General features: G+C 35.6%; 4 protein-coding genes across 4 annotated transcripts in view; 2 read left to right on the top strand and 2 right to left on the bottom strand.

Annotated features, from left to right (window-relative positions):
* Positions 1-349: 349 nt before the first annotated feature.
* On the bottom strand, positions 350-3,959 carry LOC128218085 (uncharacterized). Its single transcript, XM_052925622.1, has 6 exons — positions 3,380-3,959; positions 2,825-2,965; positions 2,152-2,333; positions 1,783-1,979; positions 1,360-1,539; positions 350-1,230 (listed from the first exon to the last, which is right to left on the bottom strand). The coding sequence occupies exons 1-6, from the start codon at positions 3,938-3,940 to the stop codon at positions 1,046-1,048; spliced, it is 1,446 nt and encodes a 481-aa protein (XP_052781582.1). The 5' UTR covers positions 3,941-3,959; the 3' UTR covers positions 350-1,045.
* A 5,990-nt stretch (positions 3,960-9,949) lies between these two features.
* Positions 9,950-20,635, bottom strand: LOC128218166 (60S ribosomal protein L18a-like). Its single transcript, XM_052925739.1, has 5 exons — positions 20,502-20,635; positions 19,421-19,600; positions 16,894-17,023; positions 13,853-13,962; positions 9,950-10,107 (listed from the first exon to the last, which is right to left on the bottom strand). The coding sequence occupies exons 1-5, from the start codon at positions 20,517-20,519 to the stop codon at positions 10,015-10,017; spliced, it is 531 nt and encodes a 176-aa protein (XP_052781699.1). The 5' UTR covers positions 20,520-20,635; the 3' UTR covers positions 9,950-10,014.
* Positions 20,636-20,890: 255 nt separating this feature from the next.
* On the top strand, positions 20,891-22,426 carry LOC128217460 (uncharacterized). Its single transcript, XM_052924615.1, has one exon. It carries the CDS (start codon positions 20,891-20,893, stop codon positions 22,424-22,426), a length of 1,536 nt encoding a protein of 511 aa, XP_052780575.1.
* A 3,785-nt stretch (positions 22,427-26,211) lies between these two features.
* Positions 26,212-26,864, top strand: part of LOC128217175 (ubiquitin carboxyl-terminal hydrolase 4-like) — a 32,509-nt gene continuing 31,856 nt past the window's right edge. The window contains exon 1 of the mRNA XM_052924118.1: positions 26,212-26,330. Coding sequence (XP_052780078.1) covers positions 26,233-26,330 — 98 coding nt within the window. The 5' untranslated portion in view covers positions 26,212-26,232. The remainder of the gene's footprint in view (positions 26,331-26,864) is intronic.

Below are 26,864 nucleotides of genomic sequence, written 5' to 3'. Positions count from 1 at the left end.
AGTATAAAGTGTATGAAGTTTATATAATGTGTAGAGTATAACATATATGAAGTTTAAAGGATATGAAGCGTATGTAATGTAAAGAGTATAACGGCTTACGCATATGAAGTATAATGTATAGAGTATAACGTATATGAAGTATATATGACCGCCGGCCTGTGAAAACGACCCTTATCGCATATTTTATCAAAATTATTTTTTTTGCAAAAATACAAAGTACAATTTCTGTGTGTTCTAAAAATACCAACTAAAATGAAATGCATAATTTTTTTAATGCTTAATTTCAATATCAAAGACCATCACCATGCCGATCTTGGAACGTTGAACAAAACAAAAACGAAGACATATAATCATTTGCTAGTTTACTGTCATGCAATTATTGGTAAAAAATTGAAACTTTAACTGAATGGTAACAATAGAAAAGTATTTCGGTAACTGCACAAACACTGCATAAATGTTGATGTAACCATGGCAACGAGGACTGCTATTTAGAATGAAAATATCGCTGGCTTATTTTTCAAAAATTTTTGGTAAATTTTCTATTAATTAATATAATTATTCTGATATTTGATAAAACATATTGAAGGATCTCCCGTAGTGATATTACCTTAATAAACGCTGTATACCCATATGATATAAAAACAGTCCCTATATGTTTCGCAGAGTATCTTGAAGTGTGTTTTCAAGCCATCGTCTTTAGCATTTTAAAAAAAACAACAAAAAAACATTAAATTATCAATGTTCAATAACTATGTGTACATAAACGTTACAATCTGTATTTTAACAACAAACAACAGCACAATAGCAATTCACACCCAAAATATGTCCACTTATTCAGTGATGTCAGACACTTGGCACTATTCCTCAGAAAGCGGACATGTTGTGTCCTTGTTCTTCGCCCGCAAGTATTTTCGCACGTGAGTTGCCAAGTATGCCTGGCGCTCGCGGCTTAAACCAGCAGCTTGTACTTCCTGCGGTCTACTTCGCAATACATTTCCACCACGGAACACACAGTAGCTCGTCTCCTCGTTGTCTTCTCCTTTCTTCAAAAAATGATGCCAGGCGACTCAGAGGTGAATCGGAACTGCTGATATGACCTTATTCCTTTTAGTGCACGAAACTGTTCCCCAAGAAATGTCTTCCATTCCCGCCATTCAAACCTCGAGGTCCCGTCAGGTTTCTTGTAAAGGACAGCCTCATTTGTAGTTGAAGAAGATGCAACAACGTTTTCTGAAAATGATTTTTAAAAATTACCACATTCACGATATAATTTCGATGTTTTTGTTCAATCATTTGATTTAAATAAACTTAAATCAGTCTGTTGTTTTTGTTGAACGAGAATACTTCTTTTTAGCTAACCTAGGTCGCTCAAGGTTTCACAGTCCGTTCGCCTGTAAAGCGCCTTGATTCGCCCGAACCCAGCGTCTATTATGCACCTGGCATGACCTGCTACCTGCATCAAATAGCGTATCTCCTCGTTAAGGCCGATCATGGTCCTCCAGCAGAAGTACGCTAGCAGGTAGCGGTTTTTGTTTTGTCCTGAAAATTATTAAGTTTTAGAAATAACCAATTATACTCATTACTAAAATATATTGAAGTTCAAAGATTGATATTTTATGCAATTTTCGTAACCCGTTAATAACGGTTTAAGCCATGTAACATTGATTTTCGAACGGAAATATGAAAATCAGAGATCTGATTATTTGTCAGCAATCAATTACAAAAACAAAAAATAAAACAGTTGTACTATTGGCATATCTGTGAGATTGCAGCTTTAATTACCGCCACAATTGTCCGCATGAAGAGTAGTCACTCGCTCCCCGTGCCCAAACTCTGTCAGAGCGTAATCCACGAGCGAAATTACAGCATCTGGCCCGTGAATGCCACCTCCATCCTGCATCATAGTCTCGGCTTCGTCGATTAGAAAATTATACTGAATCGGAAGGGCGTCGTCCCGAAACCCGAATAAATGAACTTTTCTGTAAATAGATGTATTTAACATCTTGTTAAATAGTCAGAATCTGTTTTCGGAAATCAACTATTTAGAGATACGATATTGTCACATAAAAACGGGTGAAAACACTTATTTAGGCGCAAAGGTCAGAGTCATTAAAAAATAATGCTTCTAAACGAAAATATTTGACTTATTACCTAGGAGTGACAAAGTACATAGGTCCCATCTGGCGACTGTGATGTGGCAGGCACAAATTCTGAGCAAAGTCGAACGTGTAATGTGCATGCTGAAAGTCAGTTGAGCATGGCTCGACTGGCTCTGTAGGGCGACCCGTGCCTCTCAATTCGTCCATAGCAGTAGTAACGCAGTCTTTGTACACCTAATTTGAATACAAAGACATGTACATATAATTTTATGAAAGTATGAAATATTTAGCTCATTCAATACAAATGTTAAACAAATATAGTCTAATTTCAGCGACTGTTTTCATTGAAATTGCATCGAAGTACATTAGTTTAAACATATTTAAACATACAACGATTGTGAAACAAGTTATTACAACATTATATTAATCACTCTCGTTGGTCCGATTTCACGCGAGAGTGTGGTCTTGTGTTGTGGGGGGAACCGGAGAACCCACTTGTCCGGCTGGGTGACCACAACCAAACTCACATGCGCCCGAGCCGGGAATCGAACTCGGGTCGCCTAGGTGAGAAGCGAGTGCGCTAACCACTGCGCTAACTTGACAACCCGAAGAAGTACATTAGGAGGGCAAACATATATAGTGTAGCCGAACGAAGTTCTTCTTTCAATATATTTCCATTGAATAATAAACTTATCATAATAATAACTTCAACACCAATAAAATACCTTGTGCTCTTTTCTGGTCGCATTGATGTGTTTCTCGAGAGCTGATGCAGCAGCTAGCTTCTCGTCGTCTGTCGTGGCATCAGCGACTCCTTTCCGTGACATCTCGCACGTGACACACACGTCCTCTTGGGGAGTGGCGATCTGTAAAAGAATTGAATATTTTAAAAAGTTATTATTTAGGTTGTTAACGTTTTATTTATCACTGAGCTAGAAACGAACACATTCATCTCGAATAAAAAACATAACTATCGCATTCTTAATATAATACATACAGAAGATTCTTTGATGTACCGCTCTACATGATCATTGAAAAAAAAAGCTGTTCTTCCCATGTATTTCTATTCTACACTGAATACTGTATTACATTTCTGTACATGTCGGTCGGCTTACCTTTTAGAAACGTGCTTAACCAATTGTTTGAAAAGATTTACATCCGTGGCACTCCGTTTAGTGTCAATGATGGTGCACAATGTTTGGACAAAACATATATAAAAAAGCTGATGAAATGAAAAATGTGAAAAACTTATGCAGCATGATGTGCTAAGTACTACTTACCTTGATGTTTGGACAAAGCTCATGCCACAATCTGCAGAACGTCCTATATTTAATACATTTTGTGGCTGCTTCAATGCACGATTTTTCATATAATTTATGCATTTTCATCTTTGTGGTGGAGCTGTGGAGGAAAACTGGTGCGTCATTGGCTCTCCCTCTGGGTGCTGCAGGCATGGGAAGTCCTTCATCAATTGCAACATTCTTTAAAAATGATATTACATTTTCAATTTCTTGAAAAGTTAACGCATGAATGGGCCGCCGGCCTTGGTTTCCATGACAACGGGGAACATTTCCATTCTCGTTAACATGTTTTAAGAGGTTCTTGAGATGAGTTGGGCCGATGTCATACACACACATGAATGTTTTCTTACAAACAACATTACCCTCAAACTTATAGTCGTATCGCGTACGCTGACGATCACCATACCGGCTTCGTTTTTTATCTGAATTCATCCGGTTTAATGCTCCCATTATATATAAGTCCTTTTCTTCCTTTGTATACTGCCTTATATTGTCAATATGGGCTTGGGCAGCTTCACGGTCAATAGAGTCCATGCACATAGAAGTACAATCGCAGCCAGTCGCTAATGTGTCGCATGATTCTACTATTGGTATGTAATCATCATGTTCCGAGATAACATGATCATTTACATTTTCTGATGCCACTTGATTGTCATCATTTTCATCATCAGACGTTACTGCAATGAAAGAGAGTATCCCTAGTGAGTTATGTTTGCCCATAATATACAAACTAAAATAATGTATTGCAACGTTATATAACTTTATTATTGCGAATAAACAAATAAGATCCACACATCTACTGCAAAATAATTGCTTATGTATTCAAATAGTGTGAATTCTTAAAATAGCAATGATGATTTAGTTTTCAAAAAAAAAATATCATGAAATTAAATTGCATGTATGTTATTTTAACTTATTATTAAACAATTGTCATTTAGCGTCAATGAACAGTTAAGGATACCTATAGGTAGTTCAATTTCATGTGAATGTCTTGATATCGTTGAATTGTGTCCAAAGAATTCGTCATAGAATCGCTGTATCAGCTGTAAAAAAAAAATTCTAAAAATTTATTAAAAATTAAAGCTTTATTCCGGACTCGAGCCTGGAACGTATGATTACAAGACATGCGCTTATCCGTCTGAGCTATTTCCCCACTAGCTTAGAAAGCAATGCATCAAGGTATTGATTTATCGATAAGCGCACATACACTATCGTACGGAGTTTACCGAACACGTTTATTTAGAAAAAATGTTGGTATTCTGTCCATTGTTTACTGAGAAATACATGATTATAATTCTACATGTTTACATTTATCATTATTTAAACAGTTTTTTATATAGATTAACTTTTATATGAACCATATGCTTACCTTTCTGCATTATTACTTTGAGAAAGCGTCTTTAGTTTTCACTTGCAGACGATTGAAAATAAAAGGGGAATAAAATCAATTTTAAGTATATTTCATGAATGGAATTATACTTACTTCTAAATCGTCCATCTTTCAACCTTCTGATACATCGAAATATCAAATATTATGGTGTTTTCGCCATAAAAATTGACTTTTTCAAACAATTACTTTTTTTTATTTTATGTATTTACTTCCGCATTTCTTCGGGAGTTTTCGTGCAATTCCGTCAATATCTCGGAAATGCGATAAGGTTCGTTTTCTCAGGCCGGCGGTCATATAACGTAAATGGAGAGTATTTAAAATAAAGTATAGAGTATAACGCATTTGAAGTGTAAAGTATACGAAACAATAATGAATAGAGAATCACTTATATGAAGTAAAAAGTAAATGAAGCGAGTATAACACATTCGAAGTATAAAGTATTCAAAGCATATATTGTATAGAGTATCACGTATATGAAGTATAAAGTATATGAAGCGTATATAATGTATAGAGTATAACGTATATGAGTATAAAGTATATGGAGAATAACGTATAAAGAGTATACTGTACATGAATTCGAGTATATAAAGTGAATAGTATATACTCAGATAGTGTAAAGCATATAGAGTGCAAAATTTATAACGTATATTGAAAATAAAGTATGTGTAGTATAAGGTATATGGTAAATAAAGTACGACATATATTAAAAATAATGTATTTGAACTATGGAGTTTACATGATCTACATTTTATAGACTATAACGTGTATGGATATAAAAGTTATGGAGAAAAACGTATAATTTACAATGTATATGAAGAACAAAGGATATAGAGTGCGAAGAAGTAAATATAATATAAAGAGTATAACGTATTTGACTATATGAAGTTTAAAGTATATTGAATATAAAGTATATGGAGTTAAAAGTGTATCAAGAACAAATAATATAGACTCTATTGTAGAAGAAGTTTAGGTATTTACTTTATAAAGTAAATAGAGTACAACTTATATGATGTATATAGAATATAAAGTGTTTGTAGTATAAAGTATATTGAGAGTAAAGCACATGATGCGGCTTAGTTATCCTTTATTTATGGATGGTATCAAAGCGCGTGTCAATATAAGGGGTTTAAATCTTACAAACAAACAGAAAATGGTTTACATAAGTTATCTCCCATACGAACAACTGATCTTCCGAGCCGAATCAGTTTAAATTGATTTCATTATAACAGTCCGGAGGTTTACGTATGTCAGTGAAGTAAACATATTATTTCGAAGATTCAATGAATATTTGTACGCGTCAACGATTTTAGAAACGAGAGTTGCCACAGGAACGTGACAAGTGTCACTGAATTGGTCATGTCGGAGTGACACGGTAAAATATTTTAAAAAGTGCCAAAGTTAAAACTCTAAGATATTTTTTTACAGAAATATCCACAGCCGGTGTTCAAATAACATTTTAATGGATTCGCATCGTTAATTTCGTGATTTTGTGACACATTTTCATTGCAAGGGTTTCCAACTAGCCACATTACAGCCTGAGACATGTTTTACGTTGTATGTGTGGACATTTTAAGGTCCTTGATACTAGAACAGCTCTTAGAACTGTCAAATTGCCTACACACATTTGTTTCACAGTATACTTTTGAGGACGCTATTTTGTAACATGCACTTTTTTGTGATAAGAAATCAAGTGAAGTGCGACAAATCATTAGGAGTGTTAAAACTTAGATATCAAAAGCCGGAACCCTTCAGCAAATGTTGATATTTGCGCAAATATCGTCTTTGAATACCACAATGTTAATAAGCATTTATAACGGCTATGAACGATCCGTTATTGTGGGAATAGATCTTTGACATTGTCATGTGATGTTATAAATGTATTGTTCATAGGTCATACTAACCATCCGTTATGTCAAAGTCCTGGTTGTCAAGTGGTTAAGGCGCATGTTTTTTTCTGAAAATGAACGACGTTTTCAATCATTAACACATATCTCAACACATTTTCTGTGATAAAACGATACGAAATATTATGAAATTGTGGTCTGGCTCCATTTACCACTAAGAGTGACCATTACTTTACCGATGAGATCACAAATGCTACCATATGTGCGACAAATCTCATGCCGGGGTACAATCATGTGAAGTTGCATCGAAATTCGACCTGAAGTGACAACCAAAGCAAAAAAATATTACTGTGAGGCGCGATTAACAATAACAATGTAAGCAATGATGTTTGTGCTTCACACCTTCCTATTCTTTTTTTTGCAAAGTCGATCAACTCTATAAAGAAATAGAGAGAATACACTTAAAATTTTGTAAAAAAATATTGAGAGTTAGAACTAATACGTGCAATGCACGTGTGTTTATGGGGAATTAGGGGTGCCCTTTGTATTTGCATAGATACATTCATATATTAAAATATTGGTTCAAGATTGTTACCACTGACAATATTATTATCAAAACAGTATATTTACACCTCAACTTCCATCCCTTAAATGAACTGCCTTTCGGCAATCGATGAACGCAACATCTTCGGATATGTTCGGATCGTAATTCATTGCATAACAATATACATGAGAGCTATTGATCTTGTTATTGGTTGTATTGTGTCAGCAGCTCCAGTAAAATATAGATCAACATTTTAGAAAGTGTTAATTTATTATATTTTAAATATATTGGTGCCAGAAGTGTTTCAATTTTACGTTTTAAAGTGATTTCAAGTAGTAGATCTTTTCCCGCGTTATTGTGACGTCATTTGAAAAAAATGTTTCCGGTTATAATCGGGTCGTTCTATTTACAGAATGGGTAAGAACGGTTTACTGAAAGGTTTTCTTAAATGAAATGAAGTAGTTTTTTAACAATTCTTGAATGAAATAATGAACTATTGGTGTAAATATAAGGAATGAATTGCGGGGTTGATGTCATTATCGGGGATATGAACGCAATTGGGTTGGTCAAAGTAACCCAATTGCGTTCATATCCCCGATAATGACATCAACCCGCAATTCATTCCTTAAATATAACCGAGCTGTGTATTATTGCGCTAAAGGTTGTCGCAATTGGGTTTATAATGTTAAAAAAATGTTAAATGATTTTGGCTTTGGCCATGCACGTCTTTGATTATGTTCTAAATATTGATGTAGCGGTGTTTATTGAAGCTTTCAAGTGTAGATTATACGATACTTTTAAACAAGATTGGTTCAGAACAGTTGAAAATTGTAGCGTATTGGATATATATAGAACAGTTAAATCATGTTTTGCATATGAAACTTACTTAGATATTTTACCAGGAAATTTAAGATTTTACTTAAAGCGATTACGTCTATTTGTTCATCAGCTTCGTATTCAAACTGGTAGATATGCCAGAAATTACATACCTAGAGCTGAAAGATATTGTCAATGCTGTAATTCTTTGGATATCGAATATGAATTTCACTTTATATGCATCTGTTCTTATTTTGATGCTCTTAGAAGGAACTATTTAAAGAAATACTATTTTGTAAAGCCGTCAGTATTTAAATACATCCAGTTAATAAATTCAGCTAACAGAATGGAACTTATAAAACTTTGTATCTTTGTTAAAGAATCTTGTACATTTCTGTGAGTTTTAAACTTCGAACAAAATGGAGCCATAACAGCTGAGACACAATAGTAATGGACAAGTTGAAGTTGTGACTACTATACAAAAATGGTCCATGTATTCCAAATTTCAAACACCAGTGTAAAACTGATAAGTAGACATATTCTGCAGCTTTCACCTTTGTCGTCAAGTTCGAATACTGGTCGTATTGGGTAATGAGGTCACTAGGTAAAAAAGGTTAACATAACACTCCAGGAGACAGTGTCAGACGATACAAGGTGTTTCAGCGGTCATTTCACTGTAAAATGCGACAGACAATTGAAACACCACTCAGGTATCTGCTAGATGTTGTGTTATGACCAACTCGAACTGTTAGGCTTCAATATTATAACACACTACCTGAGACTGATGATCACAAACATCTGTATCACTTCTAGAGTAATGGGTTTTTATTCCAAGATGCGCTCGTACTCCGAAATAAGATTTACCGCAATTAATTCAAATGTTTTAATATACCACAAAAAGGATGATTAAATGTCGAAAACAATGGTTCTTATGAAGGATACCGAGTTTAATTTGAAAGAAAGGTGCAGAAAACACAATTTTTACCTTATGAAACTATAGTAGATCACAGTAAATCTTTTAGCACTCACCAATCATTTAATATATGTGTGTGTTCAGCAATTAAATACACGGTTACAATCATGTTATCAGAAATTATTATTTTCCATAAATGCATTTTTAGTAAGAAGTTCGAAGTTTTTTTCAAAACTGATGTTTGTCATACATGTGTATTAATTTTGAATAGGAGCGTCACTTTAAATAACAAAACCCCACCAAAGTTACCAAGTAAGCACTTATGGGACTCATGAATTATTTTTTCCAGTTATCGACAATGACTTTTGGCAGACTGATATGTAGGCTGCGCCATTACTGATCTTAAGGTTAAGCTGAGCTTAAGGCAGATTGTGCCAATACTTGCATCTTATAGATGCACTCTTACTCCCAGATAAGGTTAACCACAATTAATATTGTTTTAATATTCCAAGAGGGATGAATGTCAAGAACAATGTTCTTATGAAGGATACAGAGTTTGAAAGAAATGAGCATAAAACAAGTTCTTTCTACCCGAGACCATAGTAGACCACAGTAAATCTTTTAGCATTCACCAATCATTTAATATTTATTGCGCTTTCTGCTATTTAATACACCATTACAAATTTATCAGTAGTTAATATCTTCCATCAATGCATTATATAGTATTATAGTAAAAAGTTTATCTGTCAAAATTGATGTTTGTTATACATGAGTATGTATTGATTTTGAATAAGAATGTCACTTTTAAAGAAATAATAGAAAGAAATTTTGAGTTGGACCAACATTTCAAGGACTCACAATACTTATCCCTAGAATGACATTGTGTTTAGATTGCTTCTATGCAGTAGTAGTATGAGTGCAGAGAGTTCATGGTAGTGCTTCTGAGAAATACAATTATGTTTATGCATGCAAAAAATCATTCCATTTCCCCAGATCACCCTTAAAAGATTTTTCAACATGGACAGAAATTAAAAATAAGATCTTCCAGAGAAGGCCCGACTTTATTTACTATACACAATGTACATAAATAACAAAGAATCATAGTGTCTAGAACGTTGTATGGGGCCTGTTGGTGGTAAACCGTGGCATGTGCTGGCTGCGGTTGATTCTGTGAGTCAGTGGGAACCGGATCTTTGAATCCTGAAAAAAAGGGATATAAAATTATATACTGGGCAAGTAAATGTAATACCATTCATGTGGATGTGAGCTATACATTATTGTATGTTGAAATCTTCAGTTTATTAAAGTCAAAAACAACTCTCTGTAACTATGTATTGATATAATTATACCTGAGAGGTTTGAATACTTCATATTTGGAAAAAAAACTATAAAACACTTCTAACAATGCATGCTGCACAACTAAATGTACTTTTTGCTTTTATTAGGTATTAAAACATGAAAACATTTTTACAAGATGATTGTTACTGGGTATATTGCACTCTTGCTAGTTGACATAGAAAGTCTGAGACTTGCCAGGAGATGGATATCATGTCACAATAAAAACAAACTAAAAAAATGTTTCTATCCTGATTCACTTTCGATCTCAATGTGTCTGAGGGAAAGGCGACAGGAAGACTTTGATCTAGCACATGTAGAAGGTACCTACCAACACTGGTCAGCAGTACAGCAAGGTGTGCCAAATGTTTTAAGTTAAACTGGGGTCATTAGCTTGTTCATGCCCTATTCCAATAACTTTTCAAATCAGATACAGTCAGATGGTGGCAATTTTAGGTTGAATTTGAATGAAGTTTAGATATTCTAAAATGAGAGAATCATGGCTAAAATCTGCTTACATGTACATATAAGAAGATATCAACTGACAGACAAAGTGTCTGTGTTCATAAATTATTTGTATTGAGCAACACATGTCAACTCTGGTAAAAAAGTGAAGAACTACCGTATACAGTTTTTTAAGGACAAACCTGTACTGTCAATTTTTAAGCAACATATAAGACACTAGTACATACGTTATACTCAAACCATCCTTTTAACTACTTTGCCTACTACCAGAGTCATCAATTGTTTTCTCGAGTCAGGGCATTTTTGAAAATTACCTTCCATCATCATCTGAATCCACTTAAACTTTAAAAATGACCTTCCACCCACCGTCATCTGAATCCACTTAAACCAAACTTTAAGAATGAACTTCCACCCACCGTCATCTGAATCCACTTAAACCAAACTTTAAAAATGACCTTCCACCCACCGTCATCTGAATCCACTTAAACCAAACTTTAAGAATGACCTTCCACCCACCGTCATCTGAATCCACTTAAACCAAACTTTAAGAATGAACTTCCACCCACCGTCATCTGAATCCACTTAAACCAAACTAAGAATGACCTTCCACCCACCGTCATCTGAATCCACTTAAACCAAACTTTAAGAATGAACTTCCACCCACCGTCATCTGAATCCACTTAAACCAAACTTTAAGAATGACCTTCCACCCACCGTCATCTGAATCCACTTAAACCAAACTTTAAGAATGAACTTCCACCCACCGTCATCTGAATCCACTTAAACCAAACTTTAAGAATGAACTTCCACCCACCGTCATCTGAATCCACTAAAACCAAACTTTAAGAATGAACTTCCACCCACCGTCATCTGAATCCACTTAAACCAAACTTTAAGAATGAACTTCCACCCACCGTCATCTGAATCCACTTAAACCAAACTTTAAGAATGACCTTCCACCGTCATCTGAATCCACTTAAACCAAACTTTAAGAATGACCTTCCACCCACCGTCATCTGAATCCACTTAAACCAAACTTTAAGAATGACCTTCCACCCACCGTCATCTGAATCCACTTAAACCAAACTTTAAGAATGACCTTCCACCCACCGTCATCTGAATCCACTTAAACCAAACTAAGAATGACCTTCCACCCACCGTCATCTGAATCCACTTAAACCAAACTTTAAGAATGAACTTCCACCCACCGTCATCTGAATCCACTTAAACCAAACTTTAAGAATGACCTTCCACCCACCGTCATCTGAATCCACTTTTAACTAAACTCTTAAGAATGAACTTCCACCCAACGTCATCTGAATCCACTTAAACCAAATTTTAAGAATGACCTTCCACCATCATCTGAATCCACTTAAACCAAACTTTAAGAATGAACTTCCACCCACCGTCATGTGAATCCACTTAAACCAAACTTTAAGAATGACCTTCCACCATCATCTGAATCCATTTTAACTCAACTCTAAGAATGACCTTCCACTGTCATCCGAATCCACTTTAACTAAACTCTAAGAATGACCTTCCACCCACCGTCATCCGAATCCACTTAACTAAACTCTAAGAATGACCTTCCACCCACCGTCATCCGAATCCACTTTTAACTAAACTCTAAGAATGACCTTCCACCCACCGTCATCCGAATCCACTTTTAACTAAACTCTAAGAATGACCTTCCACCATCATCCAATTACAAGAATATATAAATATATCACAATGTTTCTATCCTGATTCACTTTCGATCTCAATGGGTCTGAGGGAAAGGCGACAGGAAGACTTTGATCTTGCACATATAGAAGGTACCTACCAACACTGGTCAGCAGTACAGCAAGGTGTGCCAAATGTTTGAAAAGATATTGGGACCAGTCTCTTGTACATGCACTATTTCAATAACCTTTGAAATTATGTAGTCACATGGTGGCAATTTTAGGTTATAATTGAATGCAGTTGAGTTATTCTCACATAAAGGAACCATGGCTTTATTCTGCTATAAACTTGTAGAATGAAATTCCAACAGACAGATTAAAAGTGTCTGTATTAACATATTTTTCCGTCCAAATCAACACAGGCAGATTGCAAATTGTGTTAAGAAAACCGTAAAATCGTGAAGAACTAGATATTTCTATAGGACATACCAGTAAGGGCAATTCTAAAGAAAAGTTCAAGATACAAGTACATGACATTGGGTTATACTTAGCAATCCTATCATTGTTTTTCCAACCAAAGAGCGCTTTCTTTATTCTTAAGTTGAGGCCTTTTTGGAAGTCAATCAGACTGCCACAAACATACCCTGGTACTTTGAAAATGGCCTTTCATCATGATCAGCAGACATAGCTACAGTATAGGTAATTTATCATATTAATGTTTCTATCCTGATTCACTTTCAATCTCAATGTGTCCGAGGGAAAGGCGACAGGAAGACTTTGATCTAGCACATATAGAAGGTACCTACCAACAATGGTCGGCAGTACAGCAAGGTGTGCCAAATGCTTAAAATGAAATTGGGGCCAGTCTCTTATACAAGTCCTGTTGCAATTACCTTTTCAAATCAGAACCATACAATGTAGCTATATTCTGCTAACTTGAACAATGAAATTCCAACAGACACCAAGTATCTGAATTGACTTTTCTGTCTTGATCAAGAGAGGCAAATTGAGTAAAAAAAATGTTGTGAAGAACCATCCTGAAACTTTTTTAATGGTTTTGCCTACTGAAGATAGAATGGACTTTCATCATACTTTAAACATTGCCTTTCATCACAAAACTTTTAGGATGGCCTTTTAATGGTTATAAAGAATGGCCTTTCATCATTTAACTTAAGAATGACCTTCCATCATGATCAGCATACATACTGATAGCTACAGTAATTCATCATATAAATGTTTCTATCCTGATTCACTTTCGATCTCAATGTGTCTGAGGGAAAGGCGACAGGAAGACTTTGATCTAGCACATATAGAAGGTACCTACCAACATTGGTCAGCAGTACAGCAAGGTGTGCATTATCCAAGAGAGCATATAGAAGGTTCCCACCAACATTGTTCAGCAGTTCATCAACTGTACAGAATTTTTATCGAAATCCGAAAGATGAAAAAGCTCTGCACAAGAACTAGAACACAGTGTCACTTACGTGGAACTGCTTGATGTTGGGTCTGCGGGTCTTGTTGGCCGCAACCTCTTCCACTCTCATGATCTGGATGGTGGAGGACCGGGCTCTATGCCTCGCACCCATGTCACGGTCTGAAAAACGTAAACATTACATGTATCGTGATAAAAAGAAGAAAACACAATGACATATATGGCATTTTGGTTTTAATTATATACAGGGGTTTTCTTAAGCGGACGCCCGCTTGCCCGCGCCGGGTTAAAATCGCCACGGGCAAGCGATTTTCTAAAGCAGGTAGCCCGCCGGGCAAGTGAGCTTTCGTAGTGAACGCTTTCCGGTAGTTTTATTTTATTTTTCTTTCGGTTAAAATATTTCCTAACAAGCATAAGTTAAACCAATTTTGATTGGTTATTGGAGTTTAAAAAGCCAATCAAATGAATCGTAATGTATAGCGTTCGTCAGCCTTGGCAAGATGGCGGACGGAGACAAACGGGCCGAAACTGAACACCTTTTTCTCAATTTTCTCTAAAAGTAAACAAAAATCTAAGCCGAAAACTACCGATAATGAAAGAAAAAGATAGTAGAAAGAGAATCTTTCAATCTTTCTGGTTAAACGAATTTAAATGGTTAGAATACGAAAATCATCTCATGAAATGTAAAGTTTGTACGAAATATGATGATGTTGGTTCTTTTGTTACGTGTTCAAACTTCTTTCGAAAACACTCTTGAAAGGCTCATAAAGAATCGCAAGGTCATTGTAAAAATGAAATGATAGAAAATGCAAAAAATCGACCAGAAGTGACAGTGAGGCTATGGCTGGATGATGCTCGTTTGAAAATAAAATGTAACAGTTAAGATCTGTTAAATGTTATTCTTTGTGTTTATCAATAAATATCATTGCCTTTAATACAGATTGACTAAAATGGTATACATATAAACATTTGCAAAGATCGGGCAACAAAATTTCACAGGGGGCAAGTAGATGTTCAAATTGACTTGCCCCCGGGGCAAGTGAAAGTCAAATCATTAGGAAAACCCCTGATATATCTGTGATAGAATCAAATTTTGGGGGAAATCTGCTTTAATCATTGAATTGGAAATAAGTTCCACGAATAACAGTCAAATTAGACTTTTGCAAGATTTTACAAGAACTTTTTATAGAGGGGGTAAGAAAAGCACACACAACAAAAATCATGTATATTATATAATTTTAAAGTCACAGAGCTGGTATTCATATTATTATGTCATATTTTCTTAGTCAAATTTAGAGACAAGTACAAGTGTCTTTAAGAGGCAAAGCACAAATACACAGGTATGATCCTACACCAAAAAATTATGGTTGGGTTCAAGTAACATCATGTAAACAGGTAGGGTAGGTAGGCTGTTTTTTATCATTACTTTTTTATTATTAGGCTTTATGTGAGAATTATCTTGTCGTCATTGGACAATTGTGTTTAGTAATGTTCTGTTTAATGCTTGAAAGGTTTTAAACTACATATTAAAACACACACTTCAAAAAAAAGAAAATTAATGTTCTAGCATTTTGAATTGGTCATAAAAGCACACACTGGAATCAACAGTAGTCAATGCGAATGTTGTAGTTGTACCTTACTTTGAATTATGCAGTATTTTTGTGTGTTTTTTAATTGTTTGTTTGGCCTACTTGCAGATGAAATTTTTTTTGAAGTATTGACAAGTAGCCATGTTCACTCTGCCCTAATCCATGATAACCTACTAAACAAAAAGTGTATTGAACATGACAGTCTGTAACAGGTGTATAACTAAAAACAAGAGCACCGCGGAGTGGGTGCCAACGCTCGTCTGATGAAATTCCAAGTCGAAAAGGGGGGATAACTCAATATTAATTAAAGGCAAAATTATATGACCTGCTATAAACATGCATAGTGTTAATAGGAACACGTGTAGCAAGTTTAATGTGAAAATGTTGAACGGTTTTTGAGTTATGAGGTAAGGTTAAAGTTTTTGGACGACGACGACGCAGACGCAGACGACGCCGACGACGCCAAGGCTATCACAATAACTCGACTTTTTTTCTTCGAAAAACAGACGAGCTAATAACCAACATTCTCATGCATCATTTAGGGTTTAATTGTTTACCCCACGAAGGGTGTGTGAAGGGTTTCAAATTTCTTCCATTGGTTTCTAAAGAACAATATGAACTTAACCAAGTCAGGATTTTTTTCTGAATAAGGGGAAGGGGCTTGGGACCTTTGAGAAGGGAAAAACTTTTAAAGGCATCCAGCAAAAAAGGTGATTTTTTAAGCAAGATGTTGATCCTTTAATTTACTATCATACATCTTATACCAGACATGTTAACTCTACCAGCTGCAAGTAAAATCTAGGATAATAGGCTGTTCTTAGTCTTTTGTTTTCATAACATCCATGAAAGGTTGACAATCAATGGAAGATTGTATGGTGTCAAAAGAAATATCGGCCCTTTGGACTAAGTGTGTATACAGTGTTATTTTGACATACCTTGGCGAGTTCAAAGGCCTAGATTAATTTAACAGAAGCCACCTAATTTGTTCACACCTTGTTGTATCACAAGACTAGCACGTGCCCACCTTCACTGGCTATGTAGATCAGTTTTTGGCAAATGTTTGACTGATTTTGTGAATTTTCATGATATCAACAGTTTAATTTGTAACCACAATCATTCATTATGCTCTATGTCACATCTGTATTTTCTTTACATGTACGATGTTATAAATATACTATATAAATGTAAAAGCACTTTTTTGGCAGATTTTTTTATTCTAGGTTGTTTTGAATAAATTAATTTTCCATCAAGTATAGTGATTTCAAATGGAACAGCCTCTGAAAGGCAGAAAAATTTACACAATTTTTTTTTAAAATGTCACTTATATTTTGGTTGACCAGCTATTTACGTGACTGTCATATCCCAACAAGAAGTTTTATTAATAGTGTTGCAAGATAGCAATATTGGATTAAAGCCTTATATCACCTTAATTGACAAATGGTATATTTATAATGGAGGCACAAAAACTAAGGGGCGAGGCACAAGGTTTAAGGGGTGCACTTACAGCACTGTGTGACAGCTCCGGCAGCTGTAAGATCCCTGTACTCGCGGTACATGTTGTGTTCCCCACTCCTTGACACATACCTCAGCCAGATACCAACGTTCTTGATCTTTAGGGGCTTCTTCTCGTATATCTGCAGATATAAATGAGCAATCACTACAATAACACTGCAAACTTGTATTCAAAAAATTAAAAATTATGATGGCAAGGTTCATCAACATGCACAAATTAAGTAGCCAAGCCTTGAAGGGTAATGAATAATCATGTTTTGACAAATTTGCATAAAGGATACATGTATTATGTTTTACCTCCTGACAGAAGACAATTTAAATAAAACCCGAAAAAGCACAAAATCAGATGCAGATGCGATAGGTATCAACCTCAACAGGAACAAAATACGCCTTAGCACCAGGGCTTCTCAAAGTTTGGATCCTCAATGAGTCTGAACCCAGCAACATCGACCCCCCAGCCCCCCCAAAATATAGACCTGTTCCAGTCTGGTTATAAAAATGTCTGAATAATTATGTCACAGATTTTCGCGATGTGTATACTGTCAACCTTTTTTTTATGAGATTCTCATTGAATTCTGCTGCATTTCTAACTAGGAACACTGCGATCTTACTAATTGCTGCCGGTGGAATACAGTCAGACGACAAAAAGTGAAACAGTATTGGGATTTATTTCTTCAATGCTAATACAGTGGATCAACATTCAACTGATAATCTATAATAAACTGATATCAGTATTCATAATTAGGGCTTCTGTAAAGTTGATATTAACAACAAATTTTTCATAACATTTTTTCAAATGACTAAGTGCACTCAGTTCTCAGACTCTGTAAAGCATGACACTTGATATCCAGCGAATTAAGGCATGACTAGGTAAGCTATTTTGGAATTTTAATGCTTTCACCGATTCACAATGACAAAATTTGTATATATGACATAATGATAATGGATCTTCTTACCAAAAGTATTACAACCTTTTTCATGAGAAAGACGGCGAATCAGACATCTCTTTGGTTTAATGGAAAGAAGGAGTCAATTTACACAGTTATCGCCCTCAAGGATGTCCCCTAGCTACAATAGGATGTCCCCTGGTAGTTATTTTTTTTGGTGCAATTTACTCTAAAGGCTGTTTCCCCTTGTGAAAAACTGTCCATTTTTCCCAATTTGATAAATGTCCATTACGTAAATGTATAAAAAAGCAAAAAAAAAATGAATTTCTTGAAATATAAACAAATTCTTGACAATACTTACTCTTTCACAGCATTATGTAGGCATAAAAAGTTAAAACATGTATATTTGCCATTATATTTCAGTCTGTACTGTTTGTCGGACCTCGGCTCCCGCTGGTAATAAATGGCGAGGTCCGACAATCACAGCTATATTGTAGGCTCGCTTGTCCGGCAATAATTTTTGGGGCAAAATGATTTAATAAATATGTGTCAAACGTGTATCTTGTTAATTTTTTAACTAACCTATGTTTACTTTATCAAACCAACTTAATCAGGGCGTTGATCGACCCGAGCTCCCCGGGTGTTGACGCATTCAAAATCGTAAATGACCCGAAAATTTGTGATATTAATCATTTGCAAGACATGATCTAAATGTCTTTTTATCAATTAAAGTCAAGAGCAATTAACACCCGCAATGACAACTGATTATCGATCTGGAATCTAATTGGTTTCCATGTTAATTAGCAGCACTCAAACTCAATGACGTGATAACTCGCCCATTATGCAAATTAACGGATACCTTAGAAGGCTTTTTCACTTAGCACGATGGTTTAAAAAACAACAATGCTTAAATATATTTTGTATTAGTTTTTTAAACCATGTCTATATCAGTTTAACAAATGTATATATGTATTAGTTTTTAATCGATAATCATGTACCTTGCAATGCCATCATACGACAGATGAAAACTATAATTAAGAAGTAAGACCATTTATTTAGAAAAACACGGACAATGACACTTGAAGATCTGATTTTGACTCTTGAAAATCAGATTTTAAGAGTCATTGACCATTGGGTTTAGACCCTGTTGAAAGCCCTGACTTTCACAAAAATGTACATAAAATGTTTGGTCCTGCAAAAACTGGTCCGGTCCTGCAATGTAGACTGTATTGCAGGACCTCGTGTCCTGCAATGTGATAATGACTTTTGTACAGACTGATATTAGCTATTTTGGCCTGATTTTGTATTTTTCCCAAAGGTGTCATTTTTTCCCAATTTGCGAGGCACAGGCGGTAAAAATAATTCCAAAAAAATTCACTGCCTGGATGTTTAGGATGTGATATGGCAAACACTGTGTATTACAAATTCAGTTCTTTTTTAATTGATTTTCAACAAAAATTGAAAAAAAGAATTATCGGAGCTAATTTTAAGCCATTTTCTGTGACTGCAATCAGTCTGGCAGTCAAAATCGGTTTAGACCAGCAAATTGTCGGTTTTTAGAAGCCTTGCTAAGCACATAGTATTGAAATTTATTGCATGAAAATTGTTGTAATAATTAGTAATTGCTTTAACCTCCTGACAGGAGACAATTTCGCCCAGTGTCCTCTTCATCTTTTTCAATTGGCACACAAAGTACCAGAAGCGAGACTTGGCTGTACACTTGTCCGGGGCGAAGATCTGCATTTGGTACAGAGGTGGAGTACGGTCCTTCTCTGTGGGCACGGAACGCCCAATCACCTTGTACTGCTTGAGCTGAAAAAAAGCATAAATAAAAGATCGTGATCAAGTGGCATAAATGATTATTAAAGCATTTTTTTTATTTTTTTTTGAGATCTCAATTGCCTTTGCTTTTTTTTTTGAGAATTACTAAAGCCGAAGTTATGGGCCTTGCTACAATTTCTACTTTTTGTCTCCAGTAACAAGTGTACTAAGCTTTATATTATGAACCGTTTATGATACATAAGTTTTTCGACACCATCTACATCTTGCCAATTTATTAATGCGTTAATTTTTTTGCAATTTTGCACTAATATAGTCTGTGCAGCATGCTCACTCTCACTACACCAAATTGGACTGGCTCAATAAAACAAAGTCAAAACACCTGCATTTTGGTTATAATGTCCCTTTCAAGTCTCCCAAGGGCCAAGACTATAGCAATTATTATCGCCCTGAGTGGCGACATTCTAGTGAGTATTCCATTGACAAGCAGTCATGTAAAGAAGAACCTACTGCCGGCCAATGTGAACGATTCAAATGGCAAATGGGCCACTTTAAATTTCCCAAAATACGTGGATTTAATATACATTTTGTAGTAACTGGTTGCTTTACTATTTCAAAGGGTTCAACCAAAACTTGTTCAGAACCGCGACGAGTCGAGGCGTGTTGACCTAGCGTGAATACAATGATGAACAAAAAATCTTTTAAGAGGCATCATGGTCATTCGGTTAAAGTAATTTACACTGAAAGGATGTTGACAAACAGGGTGGGTTCGCGAAAATATATTACATTTACGGTCCGTGTACGTATATATTTAATTTGTTGAAAAGTTACAAAACAAAAGATATGATTATTCGTGCATTTGTAATTTGGCAAAAATTTGATGGAAAAAAATACAAAAAAGACCGAATAATCGTAGGCTTTTAAAGTGACATACATTCCCACGAGCCTTCATGATGGTCCACGCTAGGAAAAGAGAGAGTCACGTGACCAATGTTTCAGAATATTTACATGTTTTTCTTTTTCAAAATATTTATCAATTAAATGATGCCTGTTGCGAAGAATGACACATTCAGTTATTTAAAAAATATATATGAAACTTAATTTAATAATTTATTAAAAAAATGCAACCAAACGCAAGAAAAGGTTATGTTATACTAGAAAACTACTATTGACTCCATTTCATCAAAAGCTCCATTCAGTCCGCTCCATGCTAGTAGCCCAGCGGGAAATCGTCACTCATCTAGACTTAATAGTGCAACAAACAGTAAACATTTGAATTCATCATCTCTATTCTGTATTTCCAACAAAAAGAACTTACGCATAATGAATATCAATTGCAGGAGTATCAGAGGTGGGAAAAGCTCCGAGTTCCAAGCAGCGCTGAACTACATACGCCCAGATATCGTTTGTGGCACGGAATCATGGTTAAAGGGAGTACAGCCTGGAAAAGCGGAGACTGCTGATTCCATAAAGTCCAGTGAAGTATTTCCGCAAAATTACAATGCTTTTAGAAATGACAGAGGAACATTAGGCGGTGGTGTGTTTGTCCTCGTCCACCAAGATCTTATATCCGAAGAAAAACCAGAGCTAGTTACAAACTGTGAAATTGAATGGACAAAAGTAAAAGTTAAAGGATCCAAAGACTTATTAATTTCATCCTTCTACATGCCACATCGAAGTCTTATTCATGTTTCGGAACTGAAAAAATCTCTAGAACTGACTACAACTGGAAAAGAAAAACATATTATACTTGCAGGAGACTTTAACTGTCCGGATATTGACTGGAAAACACTCACCGTACGCAACAATGCACAAGACCGGGAAGTCCAACAAGCCCTTCTAGATGTTATTACAGAGTTTAATCTCACACAGATCCACGACCAACCTACTAGAGAGAACAACCTATTATATCTCATTTTTACGTCAAACCCTTCAATCATCAAATCGACGGCCAACGCTCCAGGAATCTCCGACCATGCCATAGTTGTTGCGGACTCAGATACTAAACCCATATACGTAAAGCAAAAACCAAGGAAATGCCTTATCTACTCAAAGGCCAACTGGGAACAGATAAAAGCAGACTCTAAGAACATATCTCAGCGTGTTACCTCACTTGCAACTTCAGACAGTACTACTGACCAACTTTGGAACATTTTCAAACATGAACTCAAAAACACAATCGACAGGAATATCCCTACACGTACCAAGAAATCCAACAACTCAACTCCATGGCTAACAATGAAACTTAGAAGGATGCTCAAAAGAAAGGCAAGATTATACAAGAAAGCTCGAGCAACGAACAACTGGTCACTGTATAAGGACTATCAGAAACACTGCAAAAGAAAATTTAGAAAGGCTGAATGGACTCATGTGAATGACATTATTAATGAAGGACTAAAGTCAAACAACACAAAACCTTTCTGGCGTTTCATAAAGTCAAAAAAAGAAGACAACGTGGGAGTCGCCCCTCTCAAAGACAAAGGACATTTAACCAGTGATAGTAAAACAAAGGCAGAACTTTTAGTAAAACATTTTGAATCAGTATTTACCAGTGAACATGTTGAACAGTTACCAGAATTTCCAAATAGAATATCTGAAAATATTGAACATCTTGTAATATCTCAAGAAGGAGTCAGAAAACTTCTACTGAACTTGGATACAATAAAAGCAGGTGGTCCAGACCAGCTTCCTACGAAAGTCCTTCAACAGTGTGCAGTTGAACTAGCTCCAGCTGTGACTTCCATCTTCCAGTCGTTTATTGACTCTGGTGAATTACCTCTAGATTGGAGAAATTCATTTGTTACTCCCGTTTTCAAGAAAGGGGATCGCCACCTCCCAGAAAACTACCGGCCAGTTTAATTAACCTGCATTCTTAGTAAACTACTAGAACACATCATTTGTCGGCACATCATGACACATCTCGAACACCATAAAGCTCTTACTTCCCTCAACCATGGATTTAGAAGTGGATATTCCTGTGAATCGCAACTAGTAGAAACATCTCACGACTTCCTCTCCAGTTTTGACACCGACAAACAAGTAGACACCATTATATTAGACTTTAGCAAGGCCTTCGATACGGTGCCCCACAAGAAACTCCTTCATAAACTACAAGCTTACGGCATTAGAGGAAACCTACATACATGGATTTCTAACTTTCTCATGCATAGACAGATGAGCGTAGTTGTGGAGAGCGAACAGTCAAGCTCAGTCCATGTTGGATCCGGCGTTCCCCAGGGTACCGTGTTGGGACCGCTCCTGTTTTTATGCCATATAAACGATCTTCCAGACCATGTCAAGTCACAAGTGAGGCTATTCGCCGACGATTGTTTACTCTACCGTCAAAACAAGTCGCAGAAAGACCATATATTACTCCAAAAAGACCTAGACAGTTTACACCAATGGGCTTCTACATGGGGAATGAGATTCAACTCAAAGAAATGCTTCGTTCTAAGCTCCAAATCCAAGTCAAGTCATTTTTATAACATCAACGGCTCCATTCTACAACAAGTTCAAGTCAACCCATACCTAGGAATTACACTCTCGGAAGATATGAAATGGTCCACTCACATTAACAACATCTGCAAGAAGGCTAACTCTTCCATCGGCTTCCTAAGAAGAAATTTACACCATTGTCCAACATCATGTCGAAAGAACGCATACTTAGCACTAGTTCGATCAAAGCTAAAATATGGATGTACTATTTGGGACCCTTATACTAAATCTGAAACCGAGAAAATTGAAAAGATACAAAGAAAGGCTGCAAGATTCATCACCAACGACTACAGATCCAGATCCGCAGGCTGCGTAACATCTATGCTAGAACAACTAGAACTACCAAGCCTCCAAGATCGGCGTAAACAGCTACGATTGACCTTCATGTATAAGGTGGTGGAAGGGCTAGTACCGGCCATTAACATACGGGAATATCTCTCTCCTCAGGGCAATAGACGTCCTATCAGAACACGAAATTATAAAGACTATATCAGTGACTATATTGTAGAAAGATCAGTGTGTAACAATAGCAAGTGTTATAAACCAGTGTTTGCAAATACCTTAAACTTTAAAAACTCATTCTTTGTTAGAACAGTGATAGACTGGAATAAACTCAGTGAAGAACAAGTGAATGCAACATCAATAGACTCTTTTAAGAATAGAATTTCATTTTGTGACTAATTCGCGCACTCCCCCCGTCGTGTTAAAGCCAGAATTGGTTACTACGACGTACCCTTACAGATACAGATACAGATAAAACGGAGGGTAAAAAACATAATTGGGTATCGGATCACGTTTATAATATTAACCATTCACTGTTTTTGTCATTCAGTCATGCTTTTGCTTGGCGGCGAAATGTGAAAGTGCTTTTGTAGCTGCATTTTTTGTTATCGATGGGAGTAGAGTCGGCGGTATAGATATTGATAAGTATCTATGAAAATATAACACTGCACCCACAACGATCACCTCAATTCAAAAAGGTGGTTACACATATCTGTAAACAAAATGAAAGAGTTGTTGGTTATGATACACGTGGGTGCATTGCTTCTGACAATGAATGTATTAATTCTTAAACATCATGAACAGTCATAATGTTGCCGCTTATCCAAGGTAAGAGTATTAGCGCACCAGCGAGGCTTTCGCTGAAAAGACGTGCTTAAATACGAATAAAAACAACAACGCCACAACGTGGGGATATTGATATCGATAAAGTATTCATCTTGTCGTATATCCCTGCTCCGCTTTTACATATAGCTTAATTACAACTGGTACGTAATATAAACATATTGTTAACGCAATGTGTACAACTGTTTTCGATATTTGAAATGGGAGCAGGACTTTTCAACCCCTTTTGAAAACGAATACTTTTCAACACCTATTTAAAAGATTTTCAACCCTTACCTCTTTGGTCTTTTCAACCCTTATATGAAAGGCTTTTTAACCAGTAATTGGAATATTTCAATAGCCATATTGAAGACTTTTCAACCCCTATACCAAAGACCTTTCAACCCCTATTATTTTTGTCCGGTGTTGTTTATTTCATTGTATCCTGAAGACACTTAACAAATTATTTTGATAGTAATAACATAATTTATTTGTTTGCCTTTTTTACACTTTAAGGGTATATTTTATTTATTTATTTCAGTCTTATCAATGCATTGTACATTCAGGAATAAAAGTACATTCAACAAACAGTACATACAAGTGCATTGCCACTCTAGTAAGAGTTATAAGAGACAATCAATTTTATATACAACTAAGACACATATCAATACATCTTCAAACAGATATGAGCAAAATACCCTTGCTAATCCCTTTTTAAAAACTGTTTTAAGACAATGCAAACCAAAATTCTGATAGTGTAAATTAGTACTAATTCACAAATAAGAAATAGGAGTAAGATACGAAAACCACATATGATCAGATAAATTGTGGTCAGATTAGCAAAGCCATTTTATGTATGGCTTAAAAAGTTACATATGCTATTATTTAAAAAAGGGAGATATTATCTACATAGATTCTACAATTATCCATATGTCCATTATAGAAATTAGCTTATTGTTATTGAAATATAATTAAATGTTTCTACAGATAAAGGTGTATGGTTAGCAACAATCCTCAATATGAGTTTACCTCGAAGGCCAGTAAAGTTACTTCCATTATAGGTATACAGTATATTTGAACGCATTTATTTTTTATCTTCATGGTTAAAAAGGCTCACTCTAAAAAAGGTATATTCTGTATAAACCATAGATCAGACATTTATTAGTTTAACTTTTTACATGGTTTATAACTATCTTGGACCAATAACGCTCAGCTGCAATAAAACTAATATAATTTGGTTATTTAAGTTTTTGGCCAGGTTATTACAAATTATGTCAATACCCAACGTTTCGCTAATAATGCAATTGTATTCTTATACGAGTTATGTTTTAATTACCTTTTTAATTCAACATACACATATTAAAGATTCACTAGCAGATTTATTTTACGACTGTACTTATTTGTTACTGGGCCTTTCTAGTTTAAGTCATTTTTTCGAAGTTTGTCGCGCATATATACAAGTACATGTATAGAACCTGGTCAAATGGCCCCCAAGTCAAAACGCCCCCATTTTGGTCAAAAGCCCCCAAATATTTGGTCAAATAGCCCCCACTTGGAAAAAAATGGTCACAAGTATACTGTTCATTGTGTATGTTAGATTATTTATACTCAACTCGGGGCTTGCACATTCGGCGAGTGCTCCTATAAGATTGTTAGTCCTGTTTTGGAGCACAGTGCACATACAGAATGATGTAACCTTGGTCAGAGCTACCATGGTCCTTTAATGTACACCAATGATAGCATTGTCAAACGATACCCCCATTGTGCAAGTCCCTCCGCGGAATCGAACCGGCAAACCTGTATTGACAGTCAAGTGAGTTACCACTAGATCACGGATCCGCCACTAGAAAATGTACAGATACCATTATCACGATATCTCCTATGAGGACAATGGTAACTGTAAAGGGACGTTGCCACTACGTTGAGTTTTGTCTTGATATACTAGAGTAACTGATATATAAATCAGTGTAATGTAACCAATGTGTTATTCTTTCGTTCCATTTATTATATACACCAATCACGTGTTTCGTTACAAATCAACTTTCGGTTTGCAATTCTAGAAGAAAATGGCGGAAGGTGGAGAATCGACGGTCCCAAATGTTGAGGAACAAAAATCTTTTATATCAAACCAGATCCAAAGACCCCTGATTAAAGGGGAAATATGGTATCTATTATGTTTTGTTGTTCCTGATTACTTCTTTGATCTAATGTCACCCGATCAAGTAACGTTTTATCATTTTGCTTAGCCGGCTAGACAATCGGAAAATTTACCATTTCTGATTTTTGATCACTACATTTGTTGGTCCGTAAATTAATAAAGAGCTACCATTAAGCATTATGTTTACTTGGTCGTATTGAATATTTGTTGTTTATTGTCCACAGTAATTTAACCATTTGACAGCAGTATATATATTATTTTGATATATTTCCAATTCCATTTTATCATTTATGTACGAAAAGAACATCATTAAAAATCTGAATACAGTCGTGTTACCCTTAGCGGATCAGTGTGGAAACATTGCTGTGCATTGAACAAACGTTTTACATTCTGAGATTGCAACGTTTACAGTTGAAAAGAAAAATATTTCCTCTTTTGATTGACATAAAATAATTCAATTTCAGTGCAGAAACAGATTAACTGACCGTTGTTTGCATGTACAAGTAAATGAGGCATAAGCGAATCAAATTTACCAATAAC

The sequence above is a fragment of the Mya arenaria genome, chromosome 14 (genome assembly GCF_026914265.1).
Source record: "Mya arenaria isolate MELC-2E11 chromosome 14, ASM2691426v1".
Classification (NCBI taxonomy): domain Eukaryota; kingdom Metazoa; phylum Mollusca; class Bivalvia; order Myida; family Myidae; genus Mya; species Mya arenaria.
Note: the sequence above shows the minus strand (reverse complement) of the source record. Positions and strands in the feature narration are given on the sequence as shown.